Source organism: Eurosta solidaginis, chromosome 3 (assembly GCF_040869045.1).
Source record: "Eurosta solidaginis isolate ZX-2024a chromosome 3, ASM4086904v1, whole genome shotgun sequence".
NCBI lineage: Eukaryota > Metazoa > Arthropoda > Insecta > Diptera > Tephritidae > Eurosta > Eurosta solidaginis.
In genome coordinates this window covers 49,893,072-49,916,601 of record NC_090321.1, presented here as the reverse complement: position 1 = coordinate 49,916,601, position 23,530 = coordinate 49,893,072, and the positions used below count along the sequence as shown (strand labels likewise).

General features: G+C 40.9%; 1 protein-coding gene across 1 annotated transcript in view; it reads right to left on the bottom strand.

The window, feature by feature from the left end:
• The window catches only part of LOC137243686 (protein suppressor of hairy wing-like), a 107,369-nt gene extending 84,747 nt beyond the window's left edge, over positions 1-22,622 (bottom strand). The window contains exons 1-3 of the mRNA XM_067771650.1: positions 22,346-22,622; positions 12,718-12,849; positions 12,568-12,634 (exon numbers count right to left, since the gene is read on the bottom strand). Coding sequence (XP_067627751.1) covers positions 12,568-12,634; positions 12,718-12,849; positions 22,346-22,544 — 398 coding nt within the window. The 5' untranslated portion in view covers positions 22,545-22,622. The remainder of the gene's footprint in view (positions 1-12,567; positions 12,635-12,717; positions 12,850-22,345) is intronic.
• Between the last annotated feature and the right edge of the window lie 908 nt (positions 22,623-23,530).

The following is a 23,530-nucleotide window of genomic DNA, read 5'->3' as shown; positions in this document are numbered from 1 at the left end:
ACAATATTCATATACTTTTGTTTTAAAGAATGTTATTTGTAACTTTTTATATCCATAGGCAGATCATGGTAACTTTTCAGACCCTTGTAGAAAATGTTCTGTTGATCAATTTCAGTTGTAAAAAACGGCAATTTGAAATTATTTCTGTTCCTCGTATTTATGTTGTGAGAGTTGCTCAACCAATGCTATATTTTTATTTAAATACTCAGATACATTTCCATGTTTGATATTAAATATGAATTTCATTGAGTGGAAAAAAATCTTTTGTTTCACACTTAACCAGTCTCAAGAGGTCCGCCGTTCGCGTATCTCTAGGTTTCTGAAGAATAAATATCATGCATCTATTTTGAAGCTTTTGGATCTTGTCTACTTCTTTATCCGCTATTATGAATAGAAAGGACGGGCAGTACACGAAGTTCGATTCTATAATTGATTTATATAAAATTATTTTGTATTTTTTTTGAATGAATTTAGTTGTTCTTTGCATGACTCCTATTTTATTAGCACCTTTTTTTTTGTATTGATTGTAATGAAGTATATAATACTAATCTATATAGTAATGTCTTATCACAAAACGGATTTTTACTAATTTTTAATTTTTCTTGCTTTTTTACGTTATATGGGGGGGGGGGGGGGGGGGGGGGGGGGGGAGTTTTAAATATATGTTATAATAACGTAAAAAAGCAAGAAAAATTAAAAATTAGTAAAGATCCGTTGTGTGATAAGAAATTACTATGTAGATTAATATTATATACTTCATTACAGTCAATACAAAAAAAAAATTCCCCCCTGGAACCGCGCATGGTTATATAGTTCATGTGGGTTTGATGGTGAATGAGGACAAAACGAAGTACCTGCTGTCATCGAGCAAAGAGTCAGCGCATACGCGCCTTGGCAACCACGCTACTGTTGGCAGCCATAATTTCGAAATAGTAAAAGACTTCGTTTATTTGGGAACCAGCATCAACACTAGCAACAACATCAGCACTGAAATCCAGCGAAGACTCAATCTTGCCAATAAATGCTACTGAAGACTAGGTAGGCAATTGAAAAGTAAAGTCCTCTCTCGGCGAACGAAAATCATACTCTACAAGTCACTTATCGTACCCGTCCTGCTATATGGGGTAGAAGCATGGACCATGACAACAGCAGATGAAGCGGCTTTGGGAGTGTTCGAGAGAAAAATTCTTCGAAAGATTTGTGGACCTCTACGCGTTGGCGATGGCGAGTACCGAAGAAGATTTAATGATGAGCTGTACGAGCTATACGCAGACATCAACATAGTCCAGCGAATTAAAACGCAGCGGCTGCGCTGGCTAGGCCATGTTATGCGAATGAAAGATGATGCTCCGGCCAAGAAAGTGGTTCTACCGGAACCCGCCTATGGAAGCAGAGGTAGAGGGTGGCCCACACTCCGTTGGAAGGACCAGGTGGAAAACGATTTAAACTCCCTTGGTGTGACCAATTGGCGTCGGTTGGCTGAGCGAAGGAGCGACTGGCGCGCCTTGTTGGACGGACATAACGGTTTAGACGGTTAAGCGCCAATTAAGTAAGTAAGTAAGTAATCATAATTAATGCGTCATCCGCAAAAACTCTAATTTCACAACCTTCGATAGCATTGACTATCGAGCCCTACCCGCGAAAAAAAGGTAAGCGAAACTATTATCGCTTTTTATTTTTTTGCACATATCGATAGTTTACAATCATATGAATCTTCTGGGAAATTTTTGTAGTTCTGGGAATTCCCGTTAATTAGTTGCAGCGGAAAGAATTTTAATGTAACCTCCAAACTCATTTTGTGTACATTGTGCTTGACCGCGGTTGTCGCTTACCTTTTTATTTTCTGCATCCGCTTACAATTTTATTTTCTGCCTGCGCTTAGTTTTTTATTCTATGCTGGCGCTTAGGCAATTATCGCGGTTTAGATATAATTAGTATACATTATGAGCCATTTGGAACTAGACGTAAGTGTATTTATGCATATATTTATATATATATATATATATATATATATATATATATATATATATATATATATGTATTTTGCAAATTCTTCAATTTCAGCTAGGAAAAGACGCTCTTGTACCGTACTCGGATACGATACTGATACGGAGCAAACCGACGATTGCGAAGAAGAAATTTGTGTTGGAAAAAGAGGCTATAAAAAAAAAAAACAATACCTAAGCGACTCCTAACTAGAAAAAAGCGGTCTACTGGAGTTCGACAAAACCCCTGTGCTACCAAAAAATGTGGAAATGATTGCATGAAAAATTTCACTGAGAGCGACAGAACTTCCATAAATGAACACTTTTGGGGTATCGGAAATAAATTAAGGCAAAAAGACTGACTGCTTTCATGTATAAGACGAAAGAATGTCCAGAGGGTGAGATCAACAAGTACCAAGAAAAAGTTTAGCTACGATTACTCCGTGTGCCAAAAATTTTTGTTAAGTACTTTGAGTATATCGCAAACATTGTTAATATCAGCGAGGGATCAATGTTGTTGAAAATAAGGAAAATAAGGTACGAAAGGAACCCCATAACAAATCAGACATAGCTAAAGTATCTATAGTAAAAGCATTCATTGAAAAGTTGCCTGCAGTGCCTTCTCATTATTGCCGTAATAAGAGCAATAAACTGTACATTTCACATGAGTTTCGTAATGTAGCAGGGCTATATAAATGTTATGTTAAACATTTAAAGAGCATCAGCCAATTTATCTTTGCGAGTCTTCAGAAATATTTTCAACAATGAATTTCATATCGGATTTCATTTGCCCAAAAAAGATAAGTGCGTGATAAATATTTGGACAATGAAGCAAAAAGTGATTTCCGTCATACTGACAGATGAAAGAAAAAGTCACGAATCAATAAGTCTTTACTGTGATAGCTGTGCAGGTCAAAACCGGAACAGAGCCATGCTCGCTGCCTTGGTGTTTTTCCTGGAGAAGTCAGTGTTTGTTAAAAATATCAAAATAAAATATTTGCTACCTGGACATACCATGATGCCAGTGGATTCGATTCATAGCACTATTGAGTATTTTATTCTTGAAAGAACTGTTTGGGCTCCAACAGAATGGTATACCATGATTGGTAGTGCTAGAACCAATCCAACAAGTTATACGTGTATCGCCATGCATCACTCTCATTTTAAGGATTGGAAAAGTTTTGCAAGTGCAATGTTTCCACCCACATTTAGAATTAATTTCCAAATATTACGTTCCGCTTCATTCGAGAAAAACAGTTCTATTATTAAATTTAAATATGGATACTTTGAATGCTCTGAAACCAAAGAATATGATGTAAAATCAATTCCACGATCCAGACGTAACTCTTCATTATTAAACAATGGCCCTCTTCCACTATACAATAGGGAGCTTAGTATTTCATTAGCTAAATACAAAAACTTGAAAGACCTCTGTGATAAGAACATAATCCCACACAAATTTCAAAAGGAATATTTGAATCTGAAATCCGATGAAGATATTAGAGATATTCTACCAGAAACAGATGAGGAAGATAATGTAAAATAATTTATTTTGAAGTTCCAAAATGTTCTTAAGACTTAGAAATGAAGTTCCTATTTTTTACTATACATAAGTGCAATTAATTCAAATTGAACTGAAACTACCTATACGAATGTATTTATATGAAATAATTTAAGTTTTTTTAGATGTTTTTTTTTACTTTGTTAACTGGTTAAAAATGAAAAAATTAAAATAACTGCCAAATACTAACAATAGTGTTTTTAATGTCTATATTTTAAGGTAACCGCCATATCTTTGAGAACGAGCAATTTATGGTGACGGCGAAAAAAATATAAGCGACAAAAAATTGTGATATCTCACTGATATAAAAATTTTACACATTGCATGGCTTTTCTAATGCAATAAAAAGGAATGGTACCGAGTTTCAGACAATAATCAGCTTTGAGTGCCGAACTAAGTAAAAAAAAACGTTCTCCTGTAATCAACATTTTTTCGCGGGTAGGGTTCGATATCATTTATGTATATAAGAAATAGTATAGGTGCCAATACTATACTTTGAGGTAACCCTATGGGTACCTCTAATTCATCAGACGCCACAGCATTTCTAACTGTTTTCTGCTTTCTCTGCTTCAAAGAATTGCGGAACCATTTAAGTTCAGTCTCAGTTATGCCAATCCGCTGCATTTTTATACTCAGCTGAGCAGAGCTCACAGAGTATATTAACTTTGTTCGCATAACGGCAATCCGTAACGGCATAAACTAATCGAGATAGATATAGACTTCTATATATCAAAATGATCTGGGTGAAAAAAGAAATTCATTTAGCCATGTCCGTCCGTCCGTCCGTCCGTCCGTAAACAGGATAACTTGAGTAAATTTTGAGGTATCTTGATGAAGTGTGGTATGTGGGTTCCTGGGCGCTCATCTCAGATCGCTATTTAAAATGAATGAAATCGGGCTGCAACCACGCCCACTTTTTCGATATCGAAAATTTCTAAAAACAGAAAAAGTGCGATAATTCATTACCAAAGACGGATAAAACGACGAAGCTCGGTAGATGGGTTGACCTTGTGACGCAGAATAGAAAATTAGTAAAATCTGGAGCATCTGCAGACCTCTCTAAATATCTAATAGCACGTTCCAAATTTCACCGTCTTAATCAGCTTTGTTATAAAAATTACTTGAGTTGTTGTAAATCCCAATTTTTTAGAAATCCAAAAAAGTTTTACAGTTTCGTAAATTCAAAGCGGAAAACTTCTGGGTATCCTTCCTCATTAACCTTTGGAGGTAAAAAAGCTTGTACTGATGACGACGTTGCTGAACTATTTTCTGAGTTCTTTAAGTCCACGTATTCATCCAGTGGTTTTCATTCCGGTCAATATCCCTATCACTTAGATAGCTCGAATTACATTAGGAATATTGATGGTAATATTGTTCTTCAGAGTCTTCAATCTTTGAAGCCCACCTTTTCTCCGGGACCGGACGGTGTTCCTAGTTGCGTGCTTAGGTACTGCGCCGAAAACATGTATGAGCCTATTTTAAAATTATTTGAGCTATCTCTGGGATCTGCGTCATTCCCGGCACTTTGGAAACAGTCTTTTATTATACCCCTGCATAAAAAAGGTAGTAGGTCAAAAGTTGAAAACTACAGGGGTATTGCTAAACTTTCAGTCATTCCTAAAGTCTTTGAACAGATTGTCACCATTCAACTGCAATATCAGTGTTCTAGTCTTTTATCTGCATGCCAACACGGTTTTATTCGTCAAAGGTCAACCACTACAAATTTGCTTGTATTCACCTCTATAGTTATGGAAGGATTTTTAGCGAACAAGCAAACGGATGTCATCTACACGAACTTCAGCAAAGCATTTGATACCGTCAACCATGAGTTGCTTATTCATAAGCTTGATTTACTGGGCTTTCCATTTCACCTATTAATGTGGCTGAAAAGCTATCTTTCTAACCGGACCCAAAAAGTCCTGTTCAAGTGCAATCTGTCGGAATCGTTCGTAGTTTCCTCCGGCGTACCCCAGGGAAGTCATCTAGGCCCTTTGCTCTTTGCCCTTTTCATTAATGACTTGCCACAGACAATATTATATTCCCATACTATAATGTATGCGGATGATATAAAACTTTGCTACACTTACTGTCCTACCGATTTGAGTTCCTTGGATCTTCTTCAGGCCGACTTGGACTCGTTCCAATGTTGGTGCACAACAAATTTACTAGCTTTAAATTGCTCTAAATGTAAGCATATGACATTTCACCGAGTGAAGCCAGCATTGAAATCTTATGTAATAGATGGTACGCCTTTGGAGCGTATATCTATTGCAAATGATCTAGGTGTCCTTTTTGATCCGAAATTGAATTTTAACATGCATATTTCATCTATAGCCAACAAAGCGTTGGGTTTACTTGGATTTGTTAAAAGATGGGCTAAAGAGTTCGATGATCCGTACCTCACTAAGGTTCTTTACACATCGCTGGTTCGTCCAATACTCGAGTATTGCTCATGCGTTTGGTCCCCTGTTTCTCAAAAGCATATAAAGCGTCTTGAGTCAGTTCAAAAGCAATTTTTGATATTTGCATTGCGCGGCCTTAATTGGGACTCAAGTCTCCACCTTCCTCCATACAGAAGTAGACTTCTTCTTATTAACTTACCCACTCTGGAAAATCGGAGAATATTACTGGGGTATTGTTCATCTATAAGCTCATTATTGGAGAAATTGATTCCGCGGACCTCCTCAGCCGCTTGTTTTTTGCGGGTCCCCCTAGAGTATCCAGACACTACGTTCCTTTCTATTTACCCCTTTGTCGACGAAACTTTGCTAAAAATAATCCTCTTCTTATCTAGTGCATGCACTACAATGACTGATGCTTGAATGTACTTTTGCCACTATACGTAATGCAATACTTGCCTATCTAATTTAAGAGATACAAGCTAATTTAATTTGCCGGCATTTTATTCCTCCGATAAAATACAGGAACTATCTCGCTTAAGGATGGAGGAACATTTATCAACATGTATCATTAAGAAGAAACAAGACAGTACTGTGTTGATTGGAATCTGGTGCATTCCAACAACGTAAAAACATGCTTTTTCACGAGTCACTGACCGGAATCGTATGCATTCCGGCAGTATAATCTTATGGGTCAGGCATCGAGCTGATTGGAATCCGGTGCATTCCAACAACACAGGTCATGTTACTTTTTTATGCCTTGTGATGGCGTATCCTCATTACACTACTCTTAGCACTGCCGGATTCCCATGACATGCTGATTGGAATCTTGTTGCATTCCAACAGGGAGATTGGAATCCACTGCATTCCGAAATCATGCTGAGCGGAATCTGATGCATTCCGCCAGTATAAGATTTCGGCATAAGATCTTATTTCTACTCATATTTCTTATTATTATTATATTCTGAAATTAAATAGTAATGTTCATTAATATTTCTTTGTTTGTAATATAACATTGTTGAAATCTCGATATATCTTAAATTTTATCTTTTGAGTTGTATATTTATATATCTTTTATATTATGCAGTCGACCATAGTTTGTCATCGACTTTAAATAATAAATGAATAAATAAAATCAAACTGATTCGTCGTGCCTCAGCTGCTGCTTTTATACTCTTTGGTTTCCTCGTTGACATATTTCTAGGCGTTTCTATTTCTAGAATTTGCTATTTGTTTACCAGCTATAAATTTTTCAGCTATAACTACAGATGCACGAATTTTATAGCTTCTTGCATAGCCCATGCGCGTGTATATGTGAGTGATACTTCGACAGACGATTGCCTACTTTTGGGAGTATCTCAGATAACATATATGCATGTGTTTGTGCGTCTCTCTCCTCTGCGTGTACGTACATATGGGTAGACATAATGATTGATTCGTTTATGTAGATACAAGTGACTGCCTGCTTTATTGTTGTTATGGCTTCATTTACTTAGCATCAGACTAGTGATGTGAGTATCACTTAGTGTCACTAATATTCGCCACAGTATGATGCTTGGTCTATGAACTTCCGCCAACACTTCCAACTCTGATTTGTTAGCTACTAGGCTTTTTATGTTTAAATAGATGCATTTGAAGTTATTGTTGATGTTCTTTGTGGATCTTTTTTGGTACCTTGATACCCTATGACATCCCCCAGCGGGTTAGGGGGCTTAGGCTCAAGGCCTTCTGGGAGTGTCCTTATCGCTACAACAATAACAACAACATCATCTTCGACACTTTGCAGCCCTCGAACCAGTCTCCATCCACCGCAAGTCGTCAGTCTTTACGCCACCAATCTGATTGAGATGGCTGCGGTAAATTGAAATTAAATTCTTAGGCTTATAATCCCAAAAAAAACTTTAAATTTTCCTTCCTAATTTATTAAGATCAGTACTAGCCGCATAAATTATTTTCGCATTGTGCAAAAATGTCTTATTTTTGTAATTATAAATAGTAGTGTCAGATAAGTGCTTGTTTAGAAATTTGTTGTGTATTTTTTGATTTCGCTTTTATATAAATTAAAGAAGATTCTTAAAATAAGTTTTATTTATTCTATACTTTATAAATACTTTATAAATAAATTTATAAAGTATATTTTGGGGCTGGGCAACTAAGGCCATATTTCCCCATGGAAAACTGATTTATACTTCGTGAACATTTAGTGCGTCTTTGAGAAGTTTTATAGTATTTTCTTGGCTGTAGTCTAGAGCTTTTGTTAAATTGATATTTTGGTCTCCTGATACCGTGCAAAATTTGAGTATATGTTCGACGCTCAGGATCGTTGCGCACCACGTGCATTCTCTTGGCTGTGACTGTAGAAAGTGGTGCTCTGACGAGAACTTTGTTACACTGACTCTCATGCGAGCTATGATGATTCAGTCGTTCCTGGTGAAGTTTTGATTGTATTTTGGACGATCGATGTTGCTGTTAAGTTTGTTTAAAAAAGATTCTGATAGGAACAATTTTTTGTTTGCTTTCTCTTTACTGGGTTTTTTGTAAAAGTTTGTGATACTCGTTCTTAAACATGGAACTTCTGATATTAATGGCAACTTATTTGCTTTTTTGGCGGCGTCGTCTGCTAACTCGTTTTCGTTTATCCCTACGTGTCCTGGTATCCATAACACTGTGATATTTGGTTGGGTTGGCAGTCCATTTGTGAGATATATGTATATACTGTTCACTAGGGCGGGTCGATTTGTGGGGAGGCAAAAAAATCGCCCATTGCTCTGTGAAAATCATATTCTAGGGATCAAAATAAGAAACTTTGCCGAAGGAACCATACCTCTAAAACGAATTCTGATGAAGGGTTGTGTAGCGCAATATATAGCTTCTCCAACCTCACCTTCGAGCGGCGAATCCCGTTTCACTAACAGACGAGGCTCTTGCGACCCTAAGCTCCTCATGGAGCAAAGGACCATCACATCGATAACACTCCCCAAAGCCTTCGGGGAGTAACCTTATCGCTACAACAACAACAACATTGCTTTTTGTTGCAGTATAGTGAGCTGCGAACCGTAAGGCTGCCAGTTCTGCAATGTAAATTCCAGCATTGGCGTGCAGTGTGATTGTCTGATGCAGAAGATTGTTGGTGGAAGTTCTATGGTTGGACGTGTTGATTGTATTTTTTTACCAAAATCGCTATGCCGGATTTGGCGTATGGTGTGGGTTCGTTGTGATGATATGCTTTATAGTTTGGTAAGTGCAAAAAACTTAGATTTTTTTGTACTATGTGCGTCTCTTGTAGGAGAAGAACATCTGGCTTATGTTTATGCACCAGATATTTTAGTGCAAATTTATTGAAAGAGACTCCTTGTATGTTCCACTGTACGATTGATAAATTAATACCAATATCAATTTGAGTTAAAAGTTACAGTTTGTTTGAGGTTTTATTGAATGTTTGAGCTTATTGTTTTTATTGTTGTTGCTTTGAGTCTGGAAGGGTGCTTTTATATGTATTAGGTGTAATGATAGTTTTGAGATCTGGAAATCGCTTATAAAGTTGAGAGCATGGAGAAATTTCTATGTCACTACTCTCTGCAATCGATGACTTTTCAATGTCATTGGTTTCGATGCGTGTATTGTTTGTATCGTTTGTATTTGTTATTGTTTTTTCTAACGATGGCGCGTAGCTTTCTGTTTGGACCGTTTTTTTCCCTGTATTTCTTGTTGTGTTAGAAGTAGATGATGTATGTTTGTTGTTGTTGGTCTTTGATTCATTTTGCTTTTCATTGTTTGACTTGTTAGTGTTCGGAGTTGTAAGGTTGGTGTTTATGTTTAATCTCTCTGCTGCTTTCGTACTAGAGATATGGTTTTTTATGATTTCTGTTGTTGTTGGCTTGTTTGTTGTTTTTTTGAAAGGGTGCTATTTTCAAGGCTGATGGATTAGTATTGTATGTTTTCCATGCTTCCCTAACTCTACATCTGTATTCAATTTTTATTTTATTTATTGCTTTATGTTTAAGGAAGCTTGGGCATGTGGGATCGTTTGAACCGTGTCTGTCGTTGTTGCAGTTTACACAGAATTTCTTCTGACAAGTTTCATGAGGTGGTGGCTCTGCACATTCTTTGCATACCTCCACGCCTTTGGACCATTTCTTCGTCTGTCCTAACGTTTGGCAGTTTTGACACCTCATGGGATTTGGAATGTACTCCTGCACGCGGACTCTTTCTCATCCTAGCCTGAGTGTGTCTGGCTTGCAGATTAAATCCAAGATTATCACTGCCGCACCTGTTGCTATTAAATTGCCGTTGTTGTTGTTGTTGTAGCAAAGTTTCGCCCCACCTAATAGCTGTGACCGATCACAAATTGTCATCAATATCCTCTAACGGGAGTCCAAGGAAACTTGCTGTTTCGACAGGGCTGGACCATAATGAAAGGGGTGTTAGAGGCATTGGTTCCACATTACAATTAAAGAGATGGTTGGTGTCATGTGGGGACACATTGCAAGCGGGGCATACATTTTGTATGTCGGGGTTGATTCTGGATATGTAAGAGTTTAACCTGTTACAGTATCCAGAACGTAGTTGAGCCAGAGTGACTCGCGTTTCCCTGGGGAGTATACGTTCCTCTTCCGCAAGTTTTGGGTACTGTTCCACGAGTACTGAATTCACCGGGCAATTCCCGGCATAAAGGTCCGCCGCCTGTTTGTGGAGTTCACCAAGGACCTGCTTGTATTTTTTTGCTTCATACGGCTGAGTTCTCACGTGCCGTATTTCCCCAAAATGCTTACGGAGATGACTCCTTAAGTCCCTAGGCGGTGCTGGCTCACCAATCAGATGTCTGTTGGGATGCCCAGGTTTCTGGGTATTCAACAGGAACTGTTTGGTTAGCATCTCCTTTCTCTCCCTGATGGGGAGTATTCTCGCCTCATTATGTAGATGGTGTTCTGGGGACATAAGAAGACAGCCCGTGGCGGTTCTGAGCGCAGTATTTTGGCAGGCCTGTAGCTTCTTCCTCTGGGTAGTTTTTAGGCTTGGCGACCATATAGGAGACGCGTAGCACGCAAACGGCTGGCCAATTGCTTTGTATGTGGTAATGAGCGTTTCTTTGTCTTTTCCCCAAGTACTGCCAGAAAGGGAATTGAGGATTTTATTACGGCTCTGGATTTTCGGAACAATTGCGGCTGCGTGCTCACCAAAATGTAGATCCTAATCAAACGTCACACCCAAGATTTTGGGGTGTAGGACAGTCGGTAGCGTAGTGCCATCGACGTGGATGTTCAAAATGGTCGACATTTGGGACGTCCAAACTGTAAATATGATTTAGTCGATGATAATGCCAGGTTTCGCGAGGCGAAAAAACTGGAGAGATCAGGGAGGTAGCCGTTTATACTGTTGCCAAGCTCATCGATCTTTGGGCCCGGGCCTGTGGTTATTATTATGCAGTCATTGGCGTAAGAAACGATAGTAACTACTTCTGGTGGCGAAGGTATTTTTTAAAATGTAAAAATTAAACAAAAGTGGGGATAGGACACCACCCTGGGGCACCCCTTGTTTAATTCTTCTTGGCTTTGATATTTCGTTTCCGAATAGCACCAATGCCTGCCGACCACCCAGATAATATGCGGTCCACCTTTTAAGACATGGGGGAAGGGTAGACCCTTCCAAGTCTTGCAGTAACGTGCCATGGTTGACCGTATCAAAAGCTTTTGATAGGTCTAGTGCTACGAGTACTGTTCTATGGCGGGGCTTCTGATTTAGCCCACAATTATATTTCCACTATTTTCATTTTGTTTGTATGACACTAAGAATGAGTGATCATGTCGTGCAAATAATCGATAGTCATAACACCGCATTTCTGGTATTATTCGAATCGTTCTCTAACCTAGTTTTTGATTCGAATTGCATTAGAGAACTACATTAGAATTCTAATGTAAAATTACAATATTTCTCTAACGTTAGAAACTGTGTTTGCTGGGCTATTATTTTGGTATTCTGCTATTACGATATACGATATATGTACCACCCTGTTGAAATAAATTGTACGTGTGTTAAATGCATGAAAAAGTATATAAGGTTTATAATTTTTGAAATATTAGCGAAATGTACATATGTACTTCAAACAATTATTTAGGCAACTTGGAATATATCTAGGATTAATTACGACCGCCGACCGCTTGGCTCAAAATGCTTCACAGTCAATGAACTGTTGTGAATACAATTTCAGGGCGGTGGGGTTTGACCAAACCGGTAAGAATTGTACGTCTATTAATATCCCATATAATCCAAGTTGCGCCATCTTTCATCATATTAATATTATTGCTGTTGTTATTACATACATAAATAAGAAATTCCTATCAATGAAGGGATAGTGCTTTCGTACGTATGAAACATATGTACGTACTACGTATGAATGTATACATGTTTTTCTAGTGCTTTTGTATGCATTCGGTATTAATACAGCCACAAGCATACAAAAGTTGTACAAAGGGAGTAATAGAGTGTGTATGCTACAGAGAAAATACACGTGTTAAAAAGAAATAAACGGGCATTTTTACTGGCATGCATACATAACGCCAATTCTTTCGTCGAATCTCGATGTTTCATGCATACATTTACAACTGGGCGTTTATCAACTTACAATGTTGTTTTAGCTTCCTGGTAAACATAATTCACATCGCAATTTAATTCGGTAGAAAGCACATCTTCTGTAAAAAAAAAAAAAAAAAAATAAACAAGAATGGACTAGAATTAAAAATAACTATTACAAAAAACAAACTTTTTTATTTACCTTCATGTTGGCGTAGTAAATCATCAACAATTTTTTTGTATTCTTCACGTTGCTTTTTTTGAATACTTTCCTCATCTGTTTCGTAGATCGATGGCACAGCATCTTTTTTTAAAGTTAGTTTATCAGTGAAACCTAAAATGAAAATATCACCATTTTAATTAAGACTAATATGTACGACAATTAAGTTCCTCTGAAAGGCTGCTTAGTCTTTGGACATAATCCTCTTACGTAGTTACTATTAAAACTAAAACGCAGCGGCTGCGCTGGCTAGGCCATGTTATGCGAATGAAAGATGATGCTCCGGCCAAGAAAGTGTTTCTATCGGAACCCGCCTATGGAAGCAGAGGTAGCGGGCGGCACCCACTCCCTTGGAAGGACCAGGTGGAAAACGATTTAAACTCCCTTGGTGTGACCAATTGGCGCTGGTTGGCGTAGCGAAGGAGCGACTGGCGCGCCTTGTTGGACGGACATAACCGTTTAGACGGTTAAGCGCCAATTAAGTAAATAAGAAAGTAGTTACTATTATATACCATTGCCTACGAATTTTCTTATTTTGTTGTTGTATCAACAGTACTTAGCCATGTGCAATATGCTCAGACACTCAAGAGTCGGCACGAAAACTATATAACGTTTTGTATAAATCAACGTTGACTATGTATTTCCCGAAGGTTTTTTACCCAATGGAACCAGCTTAACTAAGTCGGGAACGATTTGACATCAAAATGAAAACTTTCATGTCATTCCACAGCCCCTTCTCGTTCTAAGATCTTTGCTCAAAGAACTTAGGGCCACCAGAGCCTCGTCTGCTAAGAATGCTTTGAAAAGTTTTGTTTCTTCATTACGTAAGTTGAGTATTTGTCTTTGGTAGCGAGGTTTACCATGCGTGTGCCAGAAAAGTAGTTTACCTACTCGGTGTAGATTTATTTATATAGATAATGGAGGTCTTCCCGCTAACCAACTTTACAATTAAATTAAATTACACACGCTACATTTTTGAAAATTGTCTCTATAAGTGGTCGTTAAGTGGAGCACATCCGGAGAAACTGCTTTGGTTGTTTATTAGCGGTACTTTTCTGCGTTGGCGGCCTTGTTGTTGTTGTTGTAGCAATGCTCGCCCCACCCAATAGCCGCGACCGATCACAAATTGTCAAGGGAGTCCATGGAAACTTGCCGTTTCAACAGGGGTGGACCGTAAGGAAAGGGGTGTTAGAGGCGTTGGTTCCACATTACAATTGAAGAGATGGTTGGTGTCATGTGGGGACACATTGCAAGCAGGGCATACATTTTGTATGTCGGGGTTGATTCTGGATAGGTAAGAGTTTAACCTGTTACAGTATCCAGAACGAAGTTGAGCAAGAGTGACACGCGTTTCCCTGGGGAGTATGCGTTCCTCTTCCGCGAGTTTTGGATAATTTTCTTTAAGTACTGGATTCACCGGGCAATTCCCGGCATAAAGGTCCGACGCCTATTTATGGAGTTCACCGAGGACCTGCTTGTGTTTTTTCACTTCATACGGCTGGGTTCTCAGGTGCCGTATTTCCACAAAATGCTTACGGAGATGACTCCTTAAGCCCCTAGGCGGCGCTGGTTCATCAATCAGATCTCTGTTGGGATGCCCAGGTTTCTGGGTATTCAACAGGAACTGTTTGGTCAGCATCTCATTTCTCTCCCTGATGGGGAGTATTCTCGCCTCATTATGTAGATGGTGTTCTGGGGACATAAGAAGACAGCCCGTGGCGATTCTGAGAGCAGTATTTTGGCAGGCCTGTAGTTTCTTCCAGTGGGTGATTTTTAGGCTTGGCGACCATATGGGTGACACGTAGCACGTAATCGGCTGGTTAATTGCTTTGTATGTAGTCATGAGCGTTTCTTTATCTTTTCCCCAGGTACTGCCAGCGAGGGATTTGATGATTTTGTTACGGCTCTGAATTCTCGGAACAATTGCGGCTGCGTGCTCACCAAAATGTAGATCCTGATCAAACGTCACACCCAAGATTTTGGGGTGTAGGACAGTCGGTAGCGTAGTGCCATCGACGTGGATGTTCAAAATGGTCGACATTTGGGACGTCCATGTTGTAAATAAGGTCGCGGAAGATTTAGTCGGTGATAATGCCAGGTTTCACGAGGCGAAAAAACTGGAGAGATCAGGGAGGTAGCCGTTTATTTTATTGCATAGCGCATCGATCTTTGGGCCTGGGCCTGTGGACATTATTGTGCAGTTATCGGCGTAGGAAACGATTGTGACTCCTTCCGGTGGTGAAGGTAGCTTAGATATGTAGAAATTAAACAAAAGTGGGGATAGGACACCACCCTGTGGCACCCCTTGTTTAATTCTCCTTGGTTTTGATGTTTCGTTTTTAAATTGCACCGATGCATGCCGACCACCCAGATAATTTGCGGTCCACCTTTTAAGACATGGGGGAAGGGTAGACCCTTCCAGGTCTTGCAGTAACGAGCCATGGTTGACCGTATGAAAAGCTTTTGATAGGTCTAGCGCTACGAGTACTGTTCTATGGTGGGGGTATTGATTTAAACCGCAATTTATCTGGGTGCTAATGGCATTTAGCGCGGTGGTAGTGCTATGGAGTTTTCTGAAGCCATGCTGATGATGGGCTAGATACGACTCACCTATGTTAGCTGGTTTCCCAGGCTTTAGTAGCGGGACCACCTTGGCCATTTTCCATTTCTCGGGTATGACAAAGGTGGAAAGAGACAGGTTGAAGACATGCGCTTAATATTTGAAACCCTCTTTCCCTAGGCTTTTAAGCATCGGCATGGCTATGCCGTCTGGGCCCACTGCTTTGGATGGTTTAGCACGACCAATGGCGTCCTCAACCTCTTTAGTGGTGATGGTGATTGGTGACGCGCTGAATTTGTGTTTATGTGTGTGTCTATTGGCTCTCCGTCTATCTTTGTCGACCGTAGGATGCATTATATATTGTCGGCAGAAAGCGCTCGCGCATTTTTTCGCGTCCGACAGCACTTTGTCGCCAAAGGCGATGGAAACTTTGTCTTTTTGCTTAGTCGGATTCGATAGGGACTTTACGGTGGACCAAAGTTTACCCACACCGGTAGAGAGGTTACAACCTCTTAGGTGCTCCTCCCATTTCGCCCGCTTGTGTTCATCCACAAGCAATCTGATGCGTTGGTTTATATCCCTTATTTGGGGGTCGCCTGGATCAAGCTGTCTTATAAGGTCACGTTCTCTCGCTAAGTTTGCGGCCTCCGCCGGGAAGTGGGGCCGGATTTCCGGAATTCTCCTGGCGGGAATGAAATGTGCCGAGGCGGATTCAATGACCTTACGGAAGGCGCGCTCCCCTTGGCGGGCATCAGTCGGGATAGGGAGGGCAGCAAAGCGGTTGTCTGTAAAGGATTTATATTCTTCCCACTTTCCTTTTTTGAAGCTTATGAAAGTGCGTTTTTCAGTGACGATGAAGTCGGCGGCACGCTCGAGCGAAATAAGTATGGGCAGGTGGTCGGATGCCAATGTTACCATCGGCTGCCAGTTGACGCAGTTTACGAGTTCTGCGCTCACGATTGAGATATCTGGCGAGCTGTGACAGCTTCCTACCATACGTGTGGGGGCGTCTCCGCTTATTTTGCAGAACGTCGTTTCTTCTATTTGATCCGCCAACATCTCACCCCTACTGTCCGCCCGCAAGTTTGAATGCCATAGATCATGATGGGCATTGAAATCCCCTAAGATAATGCGATTGTTGCCAGTGAGTATTTCATATTTCTTTATTTCAGTATATGGCATTTAAAGCCCTTACAGACTAGATAACAATGTTAAATTAAAATTAGATAATTATTTAATAGTATAGTACATGAGTTGAGGATAGACACAATAAAACTTACATGCTATGAAGAGATTGACAAGCACATTTATCTGTTTGAAAAGATATCAGTAAGTATTGTTTTAAAAGTAAACTTAGAAAGAGCAAAATCAATAGCTGAAGAATCAGAGATGCGATTAAAGTCGGTCATAGCTCTAAGCAAAGGTGCGTTTGAGGCATAGAGGGTTCGGACACAATCCGTATAGAAAATAGGTATATTACGAAGAGGCCTTATAGGGATATGGAATCGGAGACTCCTGAGGAGACAAGGTGCATCAACTACACCATTAATGATGTCATAAACAAATATGAGCGATAGGACAGTTCTTCTGCATTCCAGGGACTCTAATTTGATAAGTGAGCACCTGGATTTATAAGATGGAATCGGTTCAGAAAAGTTCATCGAGCGCAGCGCGAACCGAACAAACGCTTTCTGCACACGTTCAAGCCTAACAATATGGCATTCATGATACGGCCTCCAAATAAAACAGGCATATTCCAGCTTCGAAAGAACTAGTGCAGTGAACAATAACTTGAGGGTGTAGGGATCCGTGAAGTCTGTGCAGGAACGCCTAATAAAAGCCAGAAGTAAATACGCCTTAGCAATAGTAGAATTTATATGAGTCGTGAAAGAAAATTTCGAATCGAAGACAACACCCAAGTCCTTTATCTCGTTAAGAGTTGAGAGGTGGATACCATCGAGAGAGTAGGAAGTGGGAATGAGGCCACGTGATTTAGAAAAGCTTACAAGAAATCATTTGCTAACATTTAGCAAGTTATTGGCACGACACCAAACAGCAACGTTATCTAAATCAGATTGCATTTTAATCACGTCGTATGTATTAAAAATCTTTAGGTCATCAGCGTATAATAGAAAATTAGAGTGCTGGAAGCAGGTGGAAATATCGTTTATAAAAATTACAAAAAGTAATGGGCCAAGTATGCTACCTTGAGGCACCCCGGAGGTGGCTGTGAATGTGTTTGAAGAGTTATTGTCTATAACCACAACACAGCTACGCTGGTGGAGGTATGATTTAATCCATGATAAAAACATCGAGTGGAAGCCCACGCGAGTCAATTTAGAAATCAGGATAGAATGACTAACTTTATCAAATGCTTTTGAGAAGTTGTTGTTGTTGTTGTTGTAGCGATTAGTTACTCCCCGAAGGCTTTGGGGAGTGTTATCGATGTGATGGTCCTTTGTCGGATACAGATCCGATACGCTCCGGTAACACAGCACCATTAAGGTCCTGGCCCGACCATCTCGGGAACGATTTATATGGCCATATTAAACCTTCAGGCCATCCCTCCCTCCCCACCCCAAGTTCCATGAGAAGCTTGGGGTCGCCAGAGCCTCGTCTGTTAGTGAAACGGGATTCGCCGCTCGAAGGTGAGATTGACAATTGGGTTGGAGAAACTATATATTGCGCTACACAACCCTTTGAAGAAGAGAAGTCGGTGTACACAGTATCAACTTGACAACGGTCATTAAAAGAAGATATGCAAAAATCAGAGAAGATAGATAGGTTTGTTACAGTGGATCTACCGGCCATAAAACCATGCTGATTGTCAGTGATTATAGGTTTGACGGCAAAGTACATTTTTTGTTTCACAATGTACTCGAATAATTTTGAAACAGATGATAATTTTGCAATGGGCCTATAATTCGCGACATTGTTCTTGCTACCGCACTTGAAAATAGGGCTGATGAAGGTTATCTTCCACGCATCAATAAATTCGCCACACTCTAAAGATTTGTTGAAAATTAAAAGGAGGGGAAATGCCAGAGCCAAACAATTTTTCAAAAGATAAGACGATAAGCCGTCAACATCAGTATGGGTAGATGATTTAATATTCTGGATTCCATCGACCATATCTTCAATTGATAGAGTCAGCGCACCAAAGTTAATGGGACTGTCAACCACAGTAAGGCCCTGATATTAGGACGGTATCCACTGGGGCAACAGGTGGCAGGAGGGATGTAGATGTTGATGATTTCTAGGTTTGCATCGCCTGACCGGACAGATAGGCCTTGACGTTCTAAGACATTGTCCCTGCGGTCGCTGCCAGGATCAAATATATAATATTGCACAGAGTGGTGTATGATAAACACGAGACCGCCTCCATTTCCGCTCTCGCGGTCTTTCCTGTGGACATTATACCCAGAGCAGGTCTGCAATGCAGATCTTGCTGTGAGTTTAGTCTCTTGAATCGCAGCAATGCGGATGTTGGGCCGCTTCATGAAATCGACTATCTCCGTAATCTTCCCAGTTAGTCCGTTACAGTTTAACTGCAGAATTCTGAAGTGCATAAGGGGAGACGCCGCCACTCTGGGGGTAAGTGACGGGTGACTACGCCTGGGTTGTGGAAGGCCAGGACGCAATTGCTGTTGTGGCCCTGGGACTGGGCGTCCTTGCGCAAGCATTGGGGTACCCGGATGATTTGGGTTTGCGACCTGGCAACATGACGCGATGAAACCCGTCGGGGGGTTGCCGTCGCGGAGACCAGAACATCTAGGAAAGTGGCACCACCCAAGGCAGGAGCTGCATTGGGCGGATGTCGCAAACCTATATATTCTGTGCTGGCAGACGGTGCAAACGGAAGTAGGGACTAAGAGTCTGTTTCCCTGACCTGCACGATTGCTGCAGGAAAAGAGGGGGGAGAAGACGGGGGCAGGGGCTGATGCTCAGCATTGCTACCAAATCTACTACGAAGGTAGTAGTTATGAGTGGAATCAGCTGTTTGAGTTGTTGGCGCCGTGGGGCGCGAGCAGCAGCGGGTACTTTTGTGGCTTGCTGAGCAGCGGGGCTGCTGGAAGGTAGGGGGGCGCTTAGGCGTAGACTACGGGACGCCCTTGGGCGTGTACAGCAGGGAGCCACAAAAGATTTATAAAAGTTACGTGGATGTCGGGTTTTGGGATCAAGCCCAGAACAACCTGTCCGATGCAACCATCCCTTGCACGACACACACTGAACAGAGTATGACCGTCCTAAAAAGATTCTTTTCCGGCACATGCAGCAAAAGAATTCCTCAGGACCGGGGTCAGGAGAGGGACCCGGATTGGATTCGATGCCTTCCCGGAGTAAGAGAATATGGAGCAGTCCTGCTGCAAGGAGATGCTGGGAGGATGAAAATTTGTGGGAGGGACGAAACAAATTAAATGGGGTCACACTGAAATGACAGTCCTTGGTCGGAAAAATCCCGAGTCGCTCCGGTACATAGAACCGACTGCCTTGGGAAGCGCGTTGGCGGCCTTCGGCCGCGCTTATAAAAAAATTACCCTGTGTGGGTCCAACACCGGTTTGGAGACCAAAACTATATCCGCGAACAACACTTATGTTGCACTTATGTTGCGCGGATATAGTTTTGGTATCCAAACCGGTGTTGGACCCACCCAGGGTAATTTTTTATAAACACGGCCGAAGGCCGCCAACGTACAAAGGTGTACTATATGGATACCACCCCCGATTTCGGAGGGACCCGCGGTTCATTTTTCGGTCTTTCGTTAATATCTTTTGAACGTTGTTTCTACCTTGGTATTATTACTGATGACACCTCTCTCGATACTTTTGGTAGAAACTACAGGCCTGCCAAAATACTGCTCTCAGAATCGCCACGGGCTGTCTTCTTATGTCCCCAGAACACCATCTGCATAATGAGGCGAGAATACTCCCCATCAGAGAGAGAAATGAGATGCTGACCAAACAGTTCCTGTTGAATACCCATAAACCTGGGCATCCCAACAGACATCTGATTGATGAACCAGCACCGCCTAGGGGCTTAAGGAGTCATCTCCGTAAGCATTTTGAGGAAATATGGCACCTGAGAACCCAGCCGTATGAAGCGAAAAAACACAAGCAGGTCCTTGGTGAACTCCATAAACAGGCGTCGGACCTTTATGCCGGGAATTGCCCGGTAAATCCAGCACTTAAAGAAAAGTATCTAAAACTCGCGGAAGATGAACGCATACTCCCCAGGGAAACGCGTGTCACTCTTGGCCAACTTCGTTCTGGATACTGTAACAGGTTAAACTCTTACCTATCCAGAATCAACCCCGACATACAAAATGTATGCCCCGCTTGCAATGTGTCCCCACATGACACCAACCATCTCTTTAATTGTAATGTGGAACCAACGCCTCTAACACACCTTTCCTTATGGTCCACCCCTGTTGAAACGGCAAGTTTCCTTGGACTCCCGTTAGAGGATATTGATGACAATTTGTGATCGGTCGCGGCTATTAGGTGGGGCGAGCATTGCTACAACTACAACAACAACAACATACTTTTGGTAGCGTATTAGCAGCTGTTGTTGTTGTTATTGCGATAAGGTTACTCCCCGAAGGCTTTGTGGAGTGTTATCGATGTGATGGTCCTTTGCCGGATACAGATCCGGTACACTCCGGTAACACATCTCCATTAAGGTGCTAGCCCGACCATCTCGGGAACGATTTATATGGCCTCATTAAACCTTCAGGCCATCCCTCCCTCCCCACCTAAAAGTTTCATGAGGAGCTTGGGGTCGCCAGAGCTACGTCTTTTAGTGGAACGGGATTCGCCGCTTGAAGGTGAGGTTGCCAATTGGGTAAAAGTCTAGTTGAGGGGTCGACTGTTAATACGCTACCAAAAATATCGAGAGAGGCGTCAAAAGACGCGTATTAATCTCGAGAACAATAATCAGAGGCGGAAAACAAAACATTTTATCTCTGTCCGGAGATATTTGCAGTTGAAGTTGGCGATATTCATGTGGTTGTTGTTGTTTTGGACCAACAAAAAAAAATTGTGCATCAGCGTGGCAGTAGCCACGGTTATCCCACACACCCGGACTTGGCATAGCGTAGCCCAGGGTTATTTTTATTAACCGCGGCCGAAGGCCGCCAACGCAGAAAGGTGTTCTGCGCAAAAATACTATGGATCTACCCCCGGTTTCGGAGGTACCCGCGGGTCTTTTCTCGGTTTTTCGTTAATATCTTTTGACCGAGTTAAACATTTTATTTTCCGCCTTCGGATTATTAATACTGATGTCAAGACGCGCCAAACCCAATTGGCGGTAATAGTCTAGTTGAGGGGTCGACTGTTAATACGCTACCAAAAATATCGAGAGAGGTGTCAAAATACACATATTAATCTCGAGAACAATAATCCGATGCGGAAAAGAAACATTTTATCTCTGTCCGGAGATATTTACAGTTGAAGTTGGCGATTTTCATGTGGTTGTTGTTGTGTTTGTACCCACAAAAAAATTGCGCATCACCGTGGCGGTAGCCACGGTTATACCACACACCTGGACTTAGTATGGCGTAGCCCAGGTTTATTTTTTATAAACGCGGCCGAAGGCCGCCAACGCAGAAAGGTGTTTTGCGCAAAAATACTATGGATCCCACCCCCGGTTTCGGAGGTACCCGCAGGTCTTTTTCGGGTTTTCGTTAATCTTTTGAACGAGTTAAAATTTTTATTTTCCGCCTTCGGATTATTAATACTGATGTCAAGACGCGTCGTTTGACACCTCTCTCGATATTTTTGGTAGCGTATTAGCAGTCGAGCCCTCAACTAGACTATTACCGGAGGAGCTATATATTGCGCTGGACCTGAAAAGGTTGCACTACACAACCCCTAGAATCTGGTATTTTAGTCGCCTCATACGAGAGGCATACCTACAGCGGGTATATTCTTACACCCCCTAACCCGCTGGGTGTAGCGTATTAGCAGTCGACCCTTTTCTACACTATTACCTTATTTTTTGTGCACTCTGCCCAATGCTGAAGAGTGCCAAAGTCCCTTTAGATTACTTACCCAGTTCATATTTTAGAAGATTTTCATAGTCCTCTCTACGAAAATGTTTGTTACAAACCGAAAAGTTTTTCTCACATTTTCTTCCACAAAATTTTTCCCAGGCTTTAACTAATGTTTGGTTTATTGGAAAACGATGGAAGCTTAAAGATGGATCCCCTTTTTGGTGAGAACTTGTGCAGCCACTTACAGCACATTTCATTTCATTTATTTATTGCAGAGAAATGCAAATGCAAAGCAATAATTGTTAAACAAAACTCGCAAAAAGTAGGGATGCAAATTTAGTATCGAATTATTTCGATATTCAATATAGGGATCATGCTTCAACTATATAGTTGGTTCATGTGTACAAAAACAAAATATGTTTGTTCAGATTGTCAAAATCTGCGTGTTGGTGTTGGCTCGAATGGTATGGAATAGAAACATAAAACTTAGCAGTTTTTGCATGTTGTAAGAAAATGTTGGCTATGTGTTGGTTTCATTTTGAGTTTGCCATCTCCTTTTGACAATCCAATCTACTATGCAATGAATTAATAAAAATAGCTGACAAGGCGAATACATTACAGGTGGTGTTATCCCAACAGCAGATGGCTTCTTCTTGATAATTTTCCATACAAAGCCGTGTACAACAAAATGTCAGTTAATCGGAATGAATGAAAATTTTCTTTTCACTTCACATTCTTCTGCACGGCGAATTGGTTGAACCACCTGGTATGGATTCGCCTTGATATCTGTTGAGATCAGCTAACCATATAATTGAGCGATACCATATAACAGAGTCGATGAATACGAAGTATTGTTTTGTTCCAATTGCTGCGTTCCAGTGGAGCGTGATCTAGATACGGATAGAAATTTAACATATAAATGCAACAAAAAATTGATCAAAATGGATCACATAGTTGTTGCATTCACAATTCACACACATAAGATTGTGCATTCACGAGCTCAAAATTGCTTCGTTCTGCGCATCTACGTCACACTTGACTTCTTCAGCGACTGAAAGAAAGAGAGAAAAAAACAAGTGCTATAGGAAAATGTCGTAAAAATTGCCTTTAAGATAATGTTTACATGCGCAATGCGCCACCTTCTATTATTCCATCATGGTTGCATTTGCATGTTAAATCTCTATCCATATCGGGATCACGTTTCAGGGCGAATTAATGGTGACTTATAACCATAAAGCCATAA